This window comes from Macaca thibetana, chromosome 19 (assembly GCF_024542745.1).
Source record: "Macaca thibetana thibetana isolate TM-01 chromosome 19, ASM2454274v1, whole genome shotgun sequence".
Classification (NCBI taxonomy): domain Eukaryota; kingdom Metazoa; phylum Chordata; class Mammalia; order Primates; family Cercopithecidae; genus Macaca; species Macaca thibetana.
Window position 1 is genome coordinate 25,975,029 of NC_065596.1, and position 12,944 is coordinate 25,987,972.

Consider the following 12,944-nt stretch of genomic DNA (forward strand, 5'->3'; position numbering starts at 1 on the left):
CTCTTTGTTTTGTTATTTTATTTATTTATTTGAGAGTTTCGCTCTTGTTGCCCAGGCTGGAGTGCAGTGGCACGACCTAGGCTCACTACAACCTCTGCCTCCTTGGTTCAAGGGATTCCCCTGCCTCACTCAGCCTCCAGAGTAGCTGGAATTATAGGTGCCCGTCACCACGCCCAGCTAATTTTTTGTATTTTTAGTAGAGATGGGGTTTCACCATGTTGGCCAGGCTGGTCTTGAACTCCTGATCTCAGATGATCCACCCGCCTCAACCTCCCAAAGTGCTGGGATGACAGGTGTAGGCCACCGCACCCAGCTATTTTATTTTTTGAGACAGAGTCTCACTCTGTCGCCTCGGCTGGAGAGCAGTGGCACAATATCGGCTCACTGCAACCTCTGCCTCCCAGGTTCAAGTGATTTTCCTGCCTCAGCCTCCTGAGTGGCTGGGACTACAGGCGCCTGCCACCACGCCTGACTAATTTTTGTATTTTTAGTAGAGATGGGGTTTCTCCATGTTGGCCAGGCTGGTCTCGAACTCCTGACCTAAGGTGATCCACCTGTCTTGGCCTCCCAAAGTGCTGGGATTACAGGCGTGAGCCACCATGCCTGGCCTGCTTTGTTTTTTTTAATGGCCACTGTAGAGTTTATAGTCCACATCTTTAACTTCTTGCAGACTACATTCAAGTGCTACTGCACTCCACACTCCAGTGTGGGTGAGAGAGCAAGACTCTGTCTCAAAAAAAAACAAAACTAGCTGGCCGTGGTAGTGCACACCTATAGTCTCAGCTACTCGGGAGGCTGAGTCACAAGAATTGCTTGAACCCAGGAGGTGGAGAGGTTGTGGAGAGCTGAGATCGCACCACTGTGCCCCAGCCTGGGAGACAGAGCGAGACTCCATCTCAAAAAATTTAAAAAAAAAAATTTTCCTAGTGCTACACATAGGAATGTGCAGGTGCACACGCATACACCTGCATGCACACACATGTGCTCAGGTACATATGTGAGTGAGTAAAACCAGTGAAATCGGAAGAATAAGGTCTTAGAATTGAACTAATGTCAATGTCCTGTTTTGATGTTGTATTATAGTTATATAAGATGTTAGCATCCTCTGGAGGCTGAGGATTTTTTTTTTAAAAAAAAAGATGTTAGCATCAGAGGTAAGTGGGCGAAGGGCAAACAAGACCACTTTGGACTCTTTTTTTTTTTTTTTTTTGAGATGGAATCTCGCTGGGTCGCCCAGGCTGGAGTGCAGTGGCGAGATCTCGGCTTATCACAACCTCCGCCTCCTGGGTTCAAGCGATTCTCCTGCCTCAGCCTCCCGAGTAGCTGCGATTACAGGTGCCCGCCACCATGCCCAGCTAATTTTTGTATTTTTAGTAGAGACAGGTTTTGCCATGTTGGCCAAGCTGCTCTTGAACTCCTGGCCTTGGGTGATCCACCCACCTTGGCCTCCCAAAGTGCTGGGATTACAGGTGTGAGCCACCACGCCCAGCACCATGTACTCTTTTTGTAACTTCTTATGAATCTATAGTCTCTTAGAAATAAAAATAATCAGTTGGGTTCTGTGGACCATGCCTGTAATCCAGGCACTTTGGGAGGCCGAGGCGGGTGGATCATTTGAAGTCAGGACTTTGAGACCAGCCTGGCCAACATGGCAAAACCCGGTCTCTGCTAAAAATACAAAAATCAGCCGGATGTGGTGTCGGGCGTCTGTAATCCCAGCTACTCAGGAGGTTGAGGCACGAGAAATGCTTGAACCCAGGAGACAGAGGTTACAGTGAGCTGAGATCATACCACTGCACTCCAGCCTGGGCCACAGAAGAGACTGTCTCAAAACATAAATAAAATAAATAAATAAATAAATAAATAAAAGGCAAGATCTATCTAGAAGGTTAAAATATTATGAAATATGTTTTGTGACCATAACAGAAATCAGTAATACAAAGATAACTCCAAAAAAACAAAAACCCTTGGCTGGGTGCGGTGCCTCATGCCTGTAATCCCAGCACTTTGAGGCCAAGGTGGGTGAATCACCTGATGAGGTCAGGAGTTCGAGACCAGCCTGACCAACAGGGTAAAACCCCATCTCTACTAAAAATACAAATATTAGCTGGGCGTGGTGGCGGGTGCCTGTAATCCCAGCTACTTGGGAGGCTGAGGCAGGAGAATCACTTGAATCCAGGAGGCAGAGGTTGCAGTGAGCTGAGGCTGTGCCATTGCACTCCAGCCTGGGCAAAAAGAGCAAAACTCTGTCTCAGAAAAAAAAAAAAAAAAAGAAACCCACAAGTATTTGGAAAGTAAATAACCCAGAAGTCGAAGAAGAAATCAAAAGAGAAAGTATAAACTACGTAAAACTCAATGAAAAAAATTAACATATCAAAGTACATGACATGAGATAAAGTAATGCTTAGAAAGACATTGATAGATTTTTAAATGCTTAATTAGAAAAGAGGAAAAGGAAGATTGGGGAGACGGTAGTCAAAGGATACAAATTTCAGTTAGGCGGGAGGAATAAGTTCAGGAGATCTATTGCACAATATGGTGACTACAGTTTTTTTTTGTTGTTGTTGTTTGTTTGAGATGTAGTTTCTCTGTGTCACCCAGGCTGGAGTGCAGTGGCACCATCTCGGCTCACTGCAACCTCCACCTCCCGGGTTCAAGCCATCCTCCCACCTCAGCCTCCCAATTAGCTGGGACCATAGGTATGCCCCACCACACCTGGCTAATTTTTTAAATTTTTTATAGAGACAGGGTCTCCCTATGTTGCTCAGGCTGGTCTTGAACTCCTGGGCTCAAGCGATCCTTCCACCTTGGCCTCCCAAAGTGTTCAGATTACAGGTGTGAACCACTGAGCTTGGCCCCAAAACATCATGTTGTATGACACAAATAGATATAATTTTATTTGTCAAGGAAGGGAGGGAAAGGAGGGAGGGATGGAAAGAAAGAAAAAAGGAAAGAAGGAAAGGAAGGAAGAGAGGGAGGAGGATTTAAAATCATCTAAGCTTCTACCTTAAAAAAATAGAAAAAAGGCTGGGCACAGTGGCTTATGCCTGTAATCCCAGCACTTTGGGAGGCCGAGGTGGGTGGATCACCTGAGGTCAGGAGTTTGAGACCAGCCTGACCAACATGGAGAAACTTTGTCTCCACTAAAAATACAAAATTAGCTGGGCATGGTGGTGCATGCCTGTCATCCCAACTTCTCAGGAGGCTGAGGCAGGAGAATTGCTTGAACCCAGGAGGCGGAGGTTGTGGTGAGCCAAGATCGCGCCATTGCACTCCAGCCTGGGTAACAAGAGCCAAACTCCATCTAAAAAAAAAAAAAAAAAAAATTATGCACATGAAAAACATCAGTCACAAAAGACTACATTGTGTATTTCCAAACGTGAAAAGCACAAAATAGGTAGATTAATAGAGACAGACAGATTAGTGTCTGCTTAGGGCTAGAAAGTGACTAAGGAGGTTGGATATTAACTACAAATGAGTATGAGGTTTCTTTATATAAAATTTCTTTATTGTGCTGAAATACACATAAAATTTACTACTGTTTTAACTTTTTTTTTTTTTTTTTTTTTTTTTTTTTTTTTGACATGCAGTCTTGCTCTGTCTCTTTGGCTGGAGTGCAGGGGGATGATCTCGGCACACTTCAACCTCTGCCTCTTGGGCTCAAGTGATTCTCTTGCCTGAGCCTCCCAAGTAGCTGGGATTATAGGTGCGCCACCACACCCGGTTAAGTTTTGTACTTTTAGTAGAGATGGGGTTTCTCCATGTTGGCCAGGCTGGTCTCGAACTCCTGACCTCACATGATCCGCCCACTTTGGCCTCCCAAAGCACTGGGATTACAGGTGTGAGCCACCTCACCCGGCCACTTTTTTTTTTTTTTTTTGAGACGGAGTCTCGCTCTGTCACCCAGGCTGGAGTGCAGTGGCCGGATCTCAGCTCACTGCAAGCTCCGCCTCCCGGGTTCACGCCATTCTCCTGCCTCAGCCTCCTGAGTAGCTGGGACTACAGGCGCCCGCTACCTCGCCCGGCTAGTTTTTTGTATTTTTTAGTAGAGATGGGGTTTCACCGTGTTAGCCAGGATGGTCTTGATCTCCTGACCTTGTGATCCACCCGTCTTGGCCTCCCAAAGTGCTGGGATTACAGGCGTGAGCCACCGTGCCCGGCCTTTTTTTTTTTTTTTTAATGAGACAAGGTCTCACCTGTCATCCAGGCTACAATGCAGAGGTACAATCATAGCCGGCTGCAACCTTGAACACCTGGCTTCAGGCGATCCTCCCACCTCTGTGTCCCAAACTGCTGTGTGAGCCACTGTACCCAGCCAAAAGCTGTTTTTAAATGGGGGACTAACATCTGAAAAGGACACTGACAAACTGAGGCTCTTATATGTTTAATTAAATGCCTACAGGGCAGTGGCAGTGGCTCACGCCTGTAATCCCAGCACTTTGGGAGGATGGGGCAGGAGGATGGCTTGAGGCCAACCTGGTCAACATAGTGAGACTCTGTCTTTACTAAACAAATAAAATTAAAATATTAGCTGGGTGTGGTGGCGTGAGCCTGTAGTCCCAGCTGCTCAGAAGGCTGAGGCAGGAGGATCACTTGGGCTAGGAAGTAGAGGCTGCAGTGAGCTATGATCGTGCCACTGCACTCCAGCCTGGGCGACAGAGCAAGACCCTGTCTCTAAAAAATAAACAATAAATGCCTATGGACTGCACAATACTGTTGATTCCTCAATTCCTCTCTTGCTCTTTTGCATATTGGCAACAGAAAAAGTGTCATTTTCGGGCTGGGCACGGTGGCTCATACCTGTAATCCCAGCCCTTTCGGAGACTGAGGCAGGTGGATCACTTGAGGTCAGGAGTTGGAGACCAGCCTGGCCAACATGGTGAAACCCTGTCTCTACTAAAAATACAGAAATTAGCTGGGTATGGTGGTGGTTGGAGGGGGAGGGCACCTGTAATCCCAGCTACTCAGGAGCCTGAGGCAGGAGAATAAATTGCTTGAACCTGGGAGGCGGAGGTTGTAGTGAGCTGAGATCGCGCCATTGCACTCTAGCGTGGGTGACAGAGCAAGACTCTGACTGAAAAAAAAAAAAAAAGAAATAAAATAAAATAAAATGTCATTTTCAGAGGGCAAAGTGAGGAGGGTGCACCCTCAGGACATTCTTGCCTCAGCCTGGGGAAAGAGAGTTTAAGCAATTCCCCAGAAAGGCACAGGAACCTCAGCCCAGAGAGGGGCAGCTTCCTGCCTTGGGTAGCACAGCCTTGGGCTCCAAGAGTCCCTCGTCTCTACCTCCCCAAGTTCAAATGTGCATGCATGAGATTTCAAACCCAGCCCCAACGCTAACCCCTGGCTGCCTCCTCTTTCTGACTTCTCAGGGAAAAAAAACCACCACCACCACATACACACAAAAATCCCGCAAGTCAGGAAACATCCATCACGGGCTGTCCAGCCCAGGCCGGAGGGGCAGGGGTCAACAGGGAGGTGACCTCAAGGTCTCCGTGGGGACCAGGATCCGGCGGGGCTGGGGGTGAGAGGCTGGAAATTTTCCCACCCTGAGACTTTCCTGCGTCAACCCAGGAGGGCGCCCTGGATGCCGCCAGCCCTGCCCCCAACCTCCTTCCTCTCCTGACAGGGCAGCTTCCCGGCTAAGGATGGATGGGGAGGGCGCGCCAAGATGGAGCCACCAGGACCAGGAATGGACAGGTACTTTGAGACTGACCAGATGAGGGACCCTGGCTCAGAGTGGCCAAGGCCTGGCCTCAGAGCCACACAGCCGGGAGGTATACATGGGTTGGCATCACTCCCGGCACACGCAGCCTCCCTCTGCCTCCACTGCCCTGCCCAGGAGCTGGAGCCCAGCCCGGCCTTGGGCGTGTGAAAAGCCACTGGCCTGGGGCCCTACTCCCCCGGTCCTTCCTCCCCTCAACACACTCAGGACTCAGCCCTTCCTTGTGTTAAATAGAAACCTCTTTATTCTAAGTATCGAACGTTCCTTAATACATTGGATTGGGGCCAGACCTTGAGGTCGGGGAAAGGGGCGGGGGAGCTGGGATATTTCTGTAGAGACTTCCAGAACGCCACTCACCACTCTGGGCTATGGCAGGAGGGGAGGTGCTGGGAACAGGCTTCACGGCCTTGGGAAAGTCCTTTGTCTCTTTGGCCTCTGTTTCCCCCACCCTTTTTTTTTTTTTTTTTTTTTTTTTTTTTTGAGAAAGGGTCTTGCTTTGTTGCCCAGGCTGGAGTGCAGTGGCACAATCATAGCTCACTGCAGCCTCAAACTCCAGCGATCCTCCAACCTCAGCCTCCCCAATAGCTGGGACTATAGGCACACACCACCATGCCCAGCTAATTTTTTATTTTTTGTAGAGATAGGGGGCAGGTCTCACTATGTTGCCCAGGCTGGTCTTGAACTCCTGGACTCAAGCAATCCTCCGGCCTCAGCCTCCTAAAGTGTTGAGATTACAGGCATGAGCCACCGTGCCTGGCCTTCATTTCCCTTCTGCACAGGGAGTTTGGGGTTGAGTGAGAAGACATCTAAGGGTCTTTCTATCCCAGGGGTGTGTGATCCCAGGCAGGGAGTCAGGAGAGGCGCCGTACAGGAGGTTGGCTTGTCAGCAGCATAGATGGGGTCACTAAGGCAGGCGGCTGGGTGACCCTCAGCGCCGGGCCCGAGGCCGCACTAGAGACGGAGGCCGGGGCCGGGGCAGACAGGCCAAACTGGGCCTGGCCAGCCGGGAGAGGGGGAGGCGGCCCAGGAAGAGAGGGAAGCTGAGACAGAAAGATGGGCGGGGCACGGGGATGTCTGCAAAGAAGGCACGGTCCCGAGGGGGCGACAGGGCTCCCTCCTCAGAGAGTTCCAGGTCCCGGGCCACAGCCAGGATCTCCTGGCGGGCGGCTGTGTTGCGCAGGCCACGGATGTCGAGGAGGGCTGCCACGTGCTTCCTCCTGTGGGGAGAGGAACAGACAGGTGTGTGCAGCTCCCCAGCTCTAGACACACACCCAGCCCACCCCCAGACCCCACCTGACCCCCTCACCTGTCTCAGAACCTGCCCGAGTTCTGCCTTTGTGCCCCCTCCAGAGCCTTCCATCCAATCAGCTCCCTCGCCCAGGCCCTCACCTCATACCAGGTCCCTCCAGAACTTCACTTCCAACCATCTCCAAATCCCCCTTACAACCAACTCCAGAACCAGCCCTGCAATCTTCCTTTTCACCCCAAGCCTCAGCTCGTGAGTAAAATTCACCTTCTCTGCTGGGTGCAGTGGCTCACGCCTGTAATCCCAACACTTTGGGAGGCCAAGGCGGGTGGATAACCTTAGGTCAGGAGTTGGAGACCAGCCTGGCCAACATGGCGAAACCCTATCTGTACTAAAAATAAATAATAATAATAATAATTAATAAATAGCTGGGTGTGGTGGCAGGCGCTTATAATCCTAGCTACTCGGGAGTCTGAGGCAAGGGAATCGCTTGAACTTGGGAGGCAAAGGTTGCAGTGAGCTGAGATCGTGCCACTGCAGTCCAGCCCAGGTGATAGAGCAAGACTCCGTTTCAAAAGTAAAAAAAAAAGAGGCTGGGCGAGGTGGCTCACGCCTGCAATCCCAGCACTTTGGGAGGCCGAGGCGGGCGGATCACGAGGTCAGGAGATTGAGACCATCCTGGCCAACACGGTGAAACCCCGTCTCTACTAAAAGTACTAAAATTAGCCGGGCGTGGTGGCGGGCGCCTGTAGTCCCAGCTACTCAGGAGGCTGTGGCAGGAGAACGGCATGAACCCGGGAGGTGGGGCTTGCAGTGAGCCGAGATCGCACCACTGCACTCAGGCCTGGGCAACAAGCAGGACTCCGTCTCAAGAAAAAAAAAAAGAAAGAAAACTTGTACCCCACTCCCCCTAAATCCTCAGCCCTAGGCACCTCCTAATCTCCTCAAGCTCAACCCCCTAAACCCAACCCAGCTAGCAAACTCTCAAACTTAGCTACAGATTCAAGTTCTGACTCATGATCCAATATTCAAGTTCAGAAACTCCATTATCAGCAAGAATACTGGGACTTCTTGGGACCCCATGGGACTCCAGGAATCTGCGCCTTCCCAAGGACATGACCCTATCCCCCAGAACCAGAACTGACCACCCTGAATCAGTTCCAAGACCCCCACCCTCAGTGCTGAAACTGAAACCCACTCATGCCTCACTCCTTGTTTTTCTGGGGTTCTGTTTCTGAGTATAGAATGTCTGTCTGCCTGAATAGCACTGCAGGGACTGGCAGTGCTCCAGCAGCCACCACCACTGCCACCACCATCCAGCACTGTCACATGGTTGTGTAGTGTGTTGATCTGGTGCACTAGTTTTTTTTTTTGTTTTTTTTTTGAGACAGAGTCTAGCTCTGTTGGCCAGGCTGGAGTGCAGTGGCACAATCTTGGCTCACTGCAACCTCTGCCTCCCGGGCTTAAGCAATTCTCCTGCCTCAGCCTTCCGAGTAACTGGGATTACAGGCGTGTGCCATCACACCTGGCTAATTTTTGTATTTTTAGTAGAGATGGGGTTTCACCATGTTGGCCAGGCTGGCCTCGAACTCCTGACCTCAGGTAATCCGCCTGCCTCAGCCTCCCAAAGTGCTGGGATTACAGGCATGAGCCACCATGCCCAGCCAATCTGGTGCACTAGTTTTAGAGCCAGTCTACTGCCCGGGTTCAAGTTCCACCTTTGCCACTTGCTAGGCGTGGTATTTCAATAGCTTTAATTATACCCCTTACAGGCCAAGTGCAGTGGCTCACACCTGCAATCTCAGCACTTTGGGAGGCAGAGGCAGGTGGATCACCTGAGCTCAGGAGTTCAAGACCAGCATGGCCAACTTGGTGAAACCCGCTCTCTACTAAAAATACAAAAATTAGCTGGGTGTGGTGGCACATGCCTATGCTTGGGAGGCTGAGGCAGAAGAATCGCTTGAACCCGGAGACAGAGGTTGCAGTGAGCTGAGATCACTTCATCCTGGGCGACAAAGTGAGATTCTGTCTCAAAAAACAAAGCAAAACAACAACAACAAAATACCCCTTATAAAGTTGGCATGGGCTGGGCAACGGTGGCTCATGCTTCCCTGTTTGTAGGAAGCTGAGGCAGGCAGATCACTTGAGCCCAGAAGTTCGAGACCAGCCTGGGCAACATGGTGAAACCCATCTCTACAAAAAAATACAAAAAATTAGCTGGGCATTGTGGTGCGTGCCTGTGGTCCCAGCTACTCAGGAGGCTGAGGTGGGAGGACTGCTCGAGCCCAGGAGGTCAACGCTGCAGTGAACCATGATTGTGCCACTGCACTCCAGCCATGGAAACAGAGTAAGACCCTGTCTCAAAAAAAAAAAAAAAGATTGGCATGTAAGATGCTTATTTAGGTCTGAAATAAGAACTCATTGAATGAGAACTGCAATTGTTACTATAGTCATGGATGATGATGATGATGATGTTGATGATGATAAATTTCCCTAATAACCCTATGACGAGAATACTATTATCCCCATGGAACGGATGAGGAAACTGAGGCTCTGAGAAGGTCACATAGAAAGGAAGTGACCTAGCAGGCGTTGAATGCCGCCTGCGCCTGCCGCTGTCCCAGTGCGTGTGCGCCCGTGTGCCCTGCGTGTCCCTGAGTCCCCCGCGGCTCCCCTGCGGGCCGGCCCTTCCTGCCTCCGGGCAGCCCTGCACCCCCCTGCCCTGGGCTTCCTGTGACCGCCTGTTTGTTTGTGAGCCCTGGTGGCGGTGGCGGCGGAGGCAGCAGCAGCGGCAGGAGAAGGAGGGAAATCGTATTAATAATGCCCTGGTTCCAACAGGAAACGGCCGTCAGACACGCTCGCCGGCTCCCTCCCTCGCCCAGGAGGCAGGAAACATGAGGACGGATGCCAAGGCCGCCAGGAGACCTCGGCCAGGCACTGCAAAGCCCCGGCCCAGGCGGGGTGTCTCACCTGATGTCTGGGTAGTCACGCACCAGCACTCCCACCTCCACCTGGATGCTGGGCGTGTCTTCCAGCTGCAGGACTTCAGCCAAATGGGGCACCACGGCGTCCAGCCACAAGGCCTGGGACTCCTGCAGGGGAGGGAGGTCGCAGGGCTCACACCCTCCCAAGATTGACCCTGCCAATTCCTGCCCCCCCTGGCCTGTTATCCCATCTCTAAAATGTAGCAGAAACCAGGCGTGGTGGCTCAAGCTCGTAATCCCAGCACTTTGGGAGAAGGCTGAGGTGGGCAGATCACTAGAGGTCAGGAGTTCAAGACCAACCTGGCCAACATGGTGAAACCCCATCTCTACTAAAAATACAAAAATTAGCCAGGCGTGGTGGTGCACACCTGTAATCCCAGCTACTCAGGAGGCTGAGGCAGGAGAATCACTTGAAATCGAGAGGCAGAGGTTACGGTGAGCGGACACTGCACGACTGCACTCCAGCCTGGGCGATGGAGCAAGACTCTGTCTCAAAAATAAAGAATAAAAATCAAAATAGGCTGGGTGCAGTGGCTCACACGTGTAATCCCAGCACTTTGGGAGGCCGAGGTGGGTGGCTCACGAGGTCAGGAGATCGAGACCATCCTGGCTAACACGGTGAAACCCCATCTCTACAAAAAATACAAAAAATTAGCTGAGCGTGGTGGCAGGCGCCTGTAGTCCCAGCTATTCGGGAGGCTGAGGCAGGAGAATGGCGTGAACCTGGGAGGCAGAGCTTGCAGTGAGCCGAGATCGCACCACTGCACTCCAGCCTGGCGATACAGCGAGACTCTGTCTCAAAAATAAATAAATAAAATAAATAAAATAATAAAAATAAAAAATAAAATGTAGCAGAAGACATACTGTGGTCACATTTGAGAAAAATCCATAATATAATCTCCTCCCAGTTTTACAGATAATTTGGAACTCTGGGACACTTCTCCAAACCTCTTCCAAGTTTGCAAAATCTTGCCTTTGGGGGAGTGGAGACTGGATAAAGTGTACAAGGAAGCTTCCTGCATTCTTTCTTACATCTGCATGTGAATCTACAATTATCTCAAAAATTTCCCAAAGAAAACATTCCAAGGACTCCGGGCTTGAGACTCCGGGAAGAGCGACTGAATGAGGCCCTTCCAGCCCAGCTGAATACAACTGGGTACAAATAAGATCTGGCGGTTTTTAATTCCAGGGTTTAGAAATGTTAGGATTTCTGCATTTCTCTTGCATGTATCTTCTCTGTATGTTCATGGAGTCTTTTTTTTTTTTTTTTTTTTTTTTTTTTTTTGAGACTGAGTCTCCAGGTTGGAATGCAGTGGCAGGATTTCGGCTCACCGCAACCTCCGCCTCTTAGTTCAAGGGATTCTCCTGCCTCAACCTCCCAAGTAGCTGGGACTACAGGCATGAGCCACCACACCCGGGTAATTTTGGTAATGCAAGGAGTTTTAACTCTGAGCCAGGCACCCTCCTAAGTACTTAACAGGAATTAACCAATCTGATCCTCAAAACAATGGATAGGGACCATTATTCGCCTTAACAGCCAAGGAAAGCGCCCAGAGGCGAGTTCTCAGAGCAAGAAAGCCAGGTTTTAAGTGCAAAGGGTGTGGATCAAAGTTACTGGTTGCTATTGACCAGAAGTTGGCTGAGAGTTTCTGTCCTGAGCCCTGCCCCTCTCCCCCTGGCTTTTGAGACCTGAGATTCTCGGAAGCCAAGCCTTGTCCTGGTTTCTGAAAGCCCCCCAACCGCGTCCCGACACTGACCAGCCGCCGGAACAGCCTCTGCAGTTGCGCAGCGTCCTCCCGGAGCCTCCCAGCCACGCGGCTGCGGGTCCGCGCCGAGCTGCAGCGCAGGCGCCCACGGAGCAGGGGCCGCACGTACTCGACCAGCGCCCGCCGGTGCAGCTCGGCCACCAGCGCCTGGAAGCGGAGGAGGGAAACCCGAGGGGTGTGAGCCGTGCCCCACTGACTCCCATCCCGCCAGTCTGAAGGCCAGCCCCGCCCCACTCGCCCATATCCACTCAGGCACCCATGGGCACCCTTCCCGTGCCCACGCCCCAGCCCCCAGCCCCTGCACTATCCTAGGATGTCTTCCCTGGCCCCCTAATAAGCCCGCAGACAGCCCCTGCCGGCCCCCAAAGGGTGCTCCATCCCAGCCTCTCCCTATTCCCCAAGCTCCACTCTCAGGGGCCCTGACTCAGTCTGCACCCCGCCTTACACCCCAGTTCCACGCACACGCCTCCCCGCAGACCCTGGGCAGGGGCCACCTCTTCCATCCATAGGGAGCCGCTCCCCACCTTAGAGGGCTTTCCTCCAGCAGGAGTGTTCTTGCTCTCCCAACCTCCCCTCTTCCCGCCCCTTTCCCCTTTCCTCCTCCCCTCTTCTTCTCCACCCTCACCTCCCCTCCCCTCAGGCAGGCGCACCTGGTAAGGCTCATCCTGCATTCTGCGCAGGGCCAGGGCCTGGGCACCCAGCGTGCCCACGATGCCATCCAGGGCCTCCGGGCTGCTCAGCCACTTCCGGCGCATCAGCTTGTTGAAGTGTGGCTGGCAGGGACAGAGTAGGGGGTAATGGCTCTCCTCCCTCCCACCCTCCTTCTTCACTTAGGAATTTGTTCCTGGAACCCTGCTCCGTGTTGAACCCAAGCTGTGTGGTGCTCGGAACACATGGGGAACAGATAGCCCCAGCCCTGGCATCCTGGGACTCACAGTCCAGAAGGGGAGACAGACTGGTCCCCAGGTAGTGATGATCAAAAGCTGGCAAGGCTGGGACCAGGGAGCCCAGGGGTTTAGGAAGCCCAGAGGGGATGCCTGACTCAGCATAGAGCCTAGGAGGGCTTCCTGGAGGAAGGGACACCAGAACTGATGCCCTGGTGATGACCTTCCTTAGCCAAGGGAAGGATGGGGGCGGGAGTGGCTCAATGGGAGAAAATCGTGAGTATTAAGACAGTTCAGATTTCAGATGGGCATGCCAGGGACAGGACCAGCAAAAAGGTC

General features: G+C 51.8%; 2 protein-coding genes across 2 annotated transcripts in view; both read right to left on the reverse strand.

Moving 5' to 3' along the window:
• Positions 1 to 12,944, reverse strand: part of TRAPPC6A (trafficking protein particle complex subunit 6A) — a 72,888-nt gene that overhangs the window by 53,051 nt on the left and 6,893 nt on the right. The window lies entirely within an intron of this gene.
• EXOC3L2 (exocyst complex component 3 like 2) overlaps positions 3,442 to 12,944 on the reverse strand; it is a 37,005-nt gene continuing 27,502 nt past the window's right edge. The window contains exons 9-12 of the mRNA XM_050772089.1: positions 12,372 to 12,494; positions 11,713 to 11,868; positions 9,942 to 10,063; positions 3,442 to 6,942 (exon numbers count right to left, since the gene is read on the reverse strand). Coding sequence (XP_050628046.1) covers positions 6,654 to 6,942; positions 9,942 to 10,063; positions 11,713 to 11,868; positions 12,372 to 12,494 — 690 coding nt within the window. The 3' untranslated portion in view covers positions 3,442 to 6,653. The remainder of the gene's footprint in view (positions 6,943 to 9,941; positions 10,064 to 11,712; positions 11,869 to 12,371; positions 12,495 to 12,944) is intronic.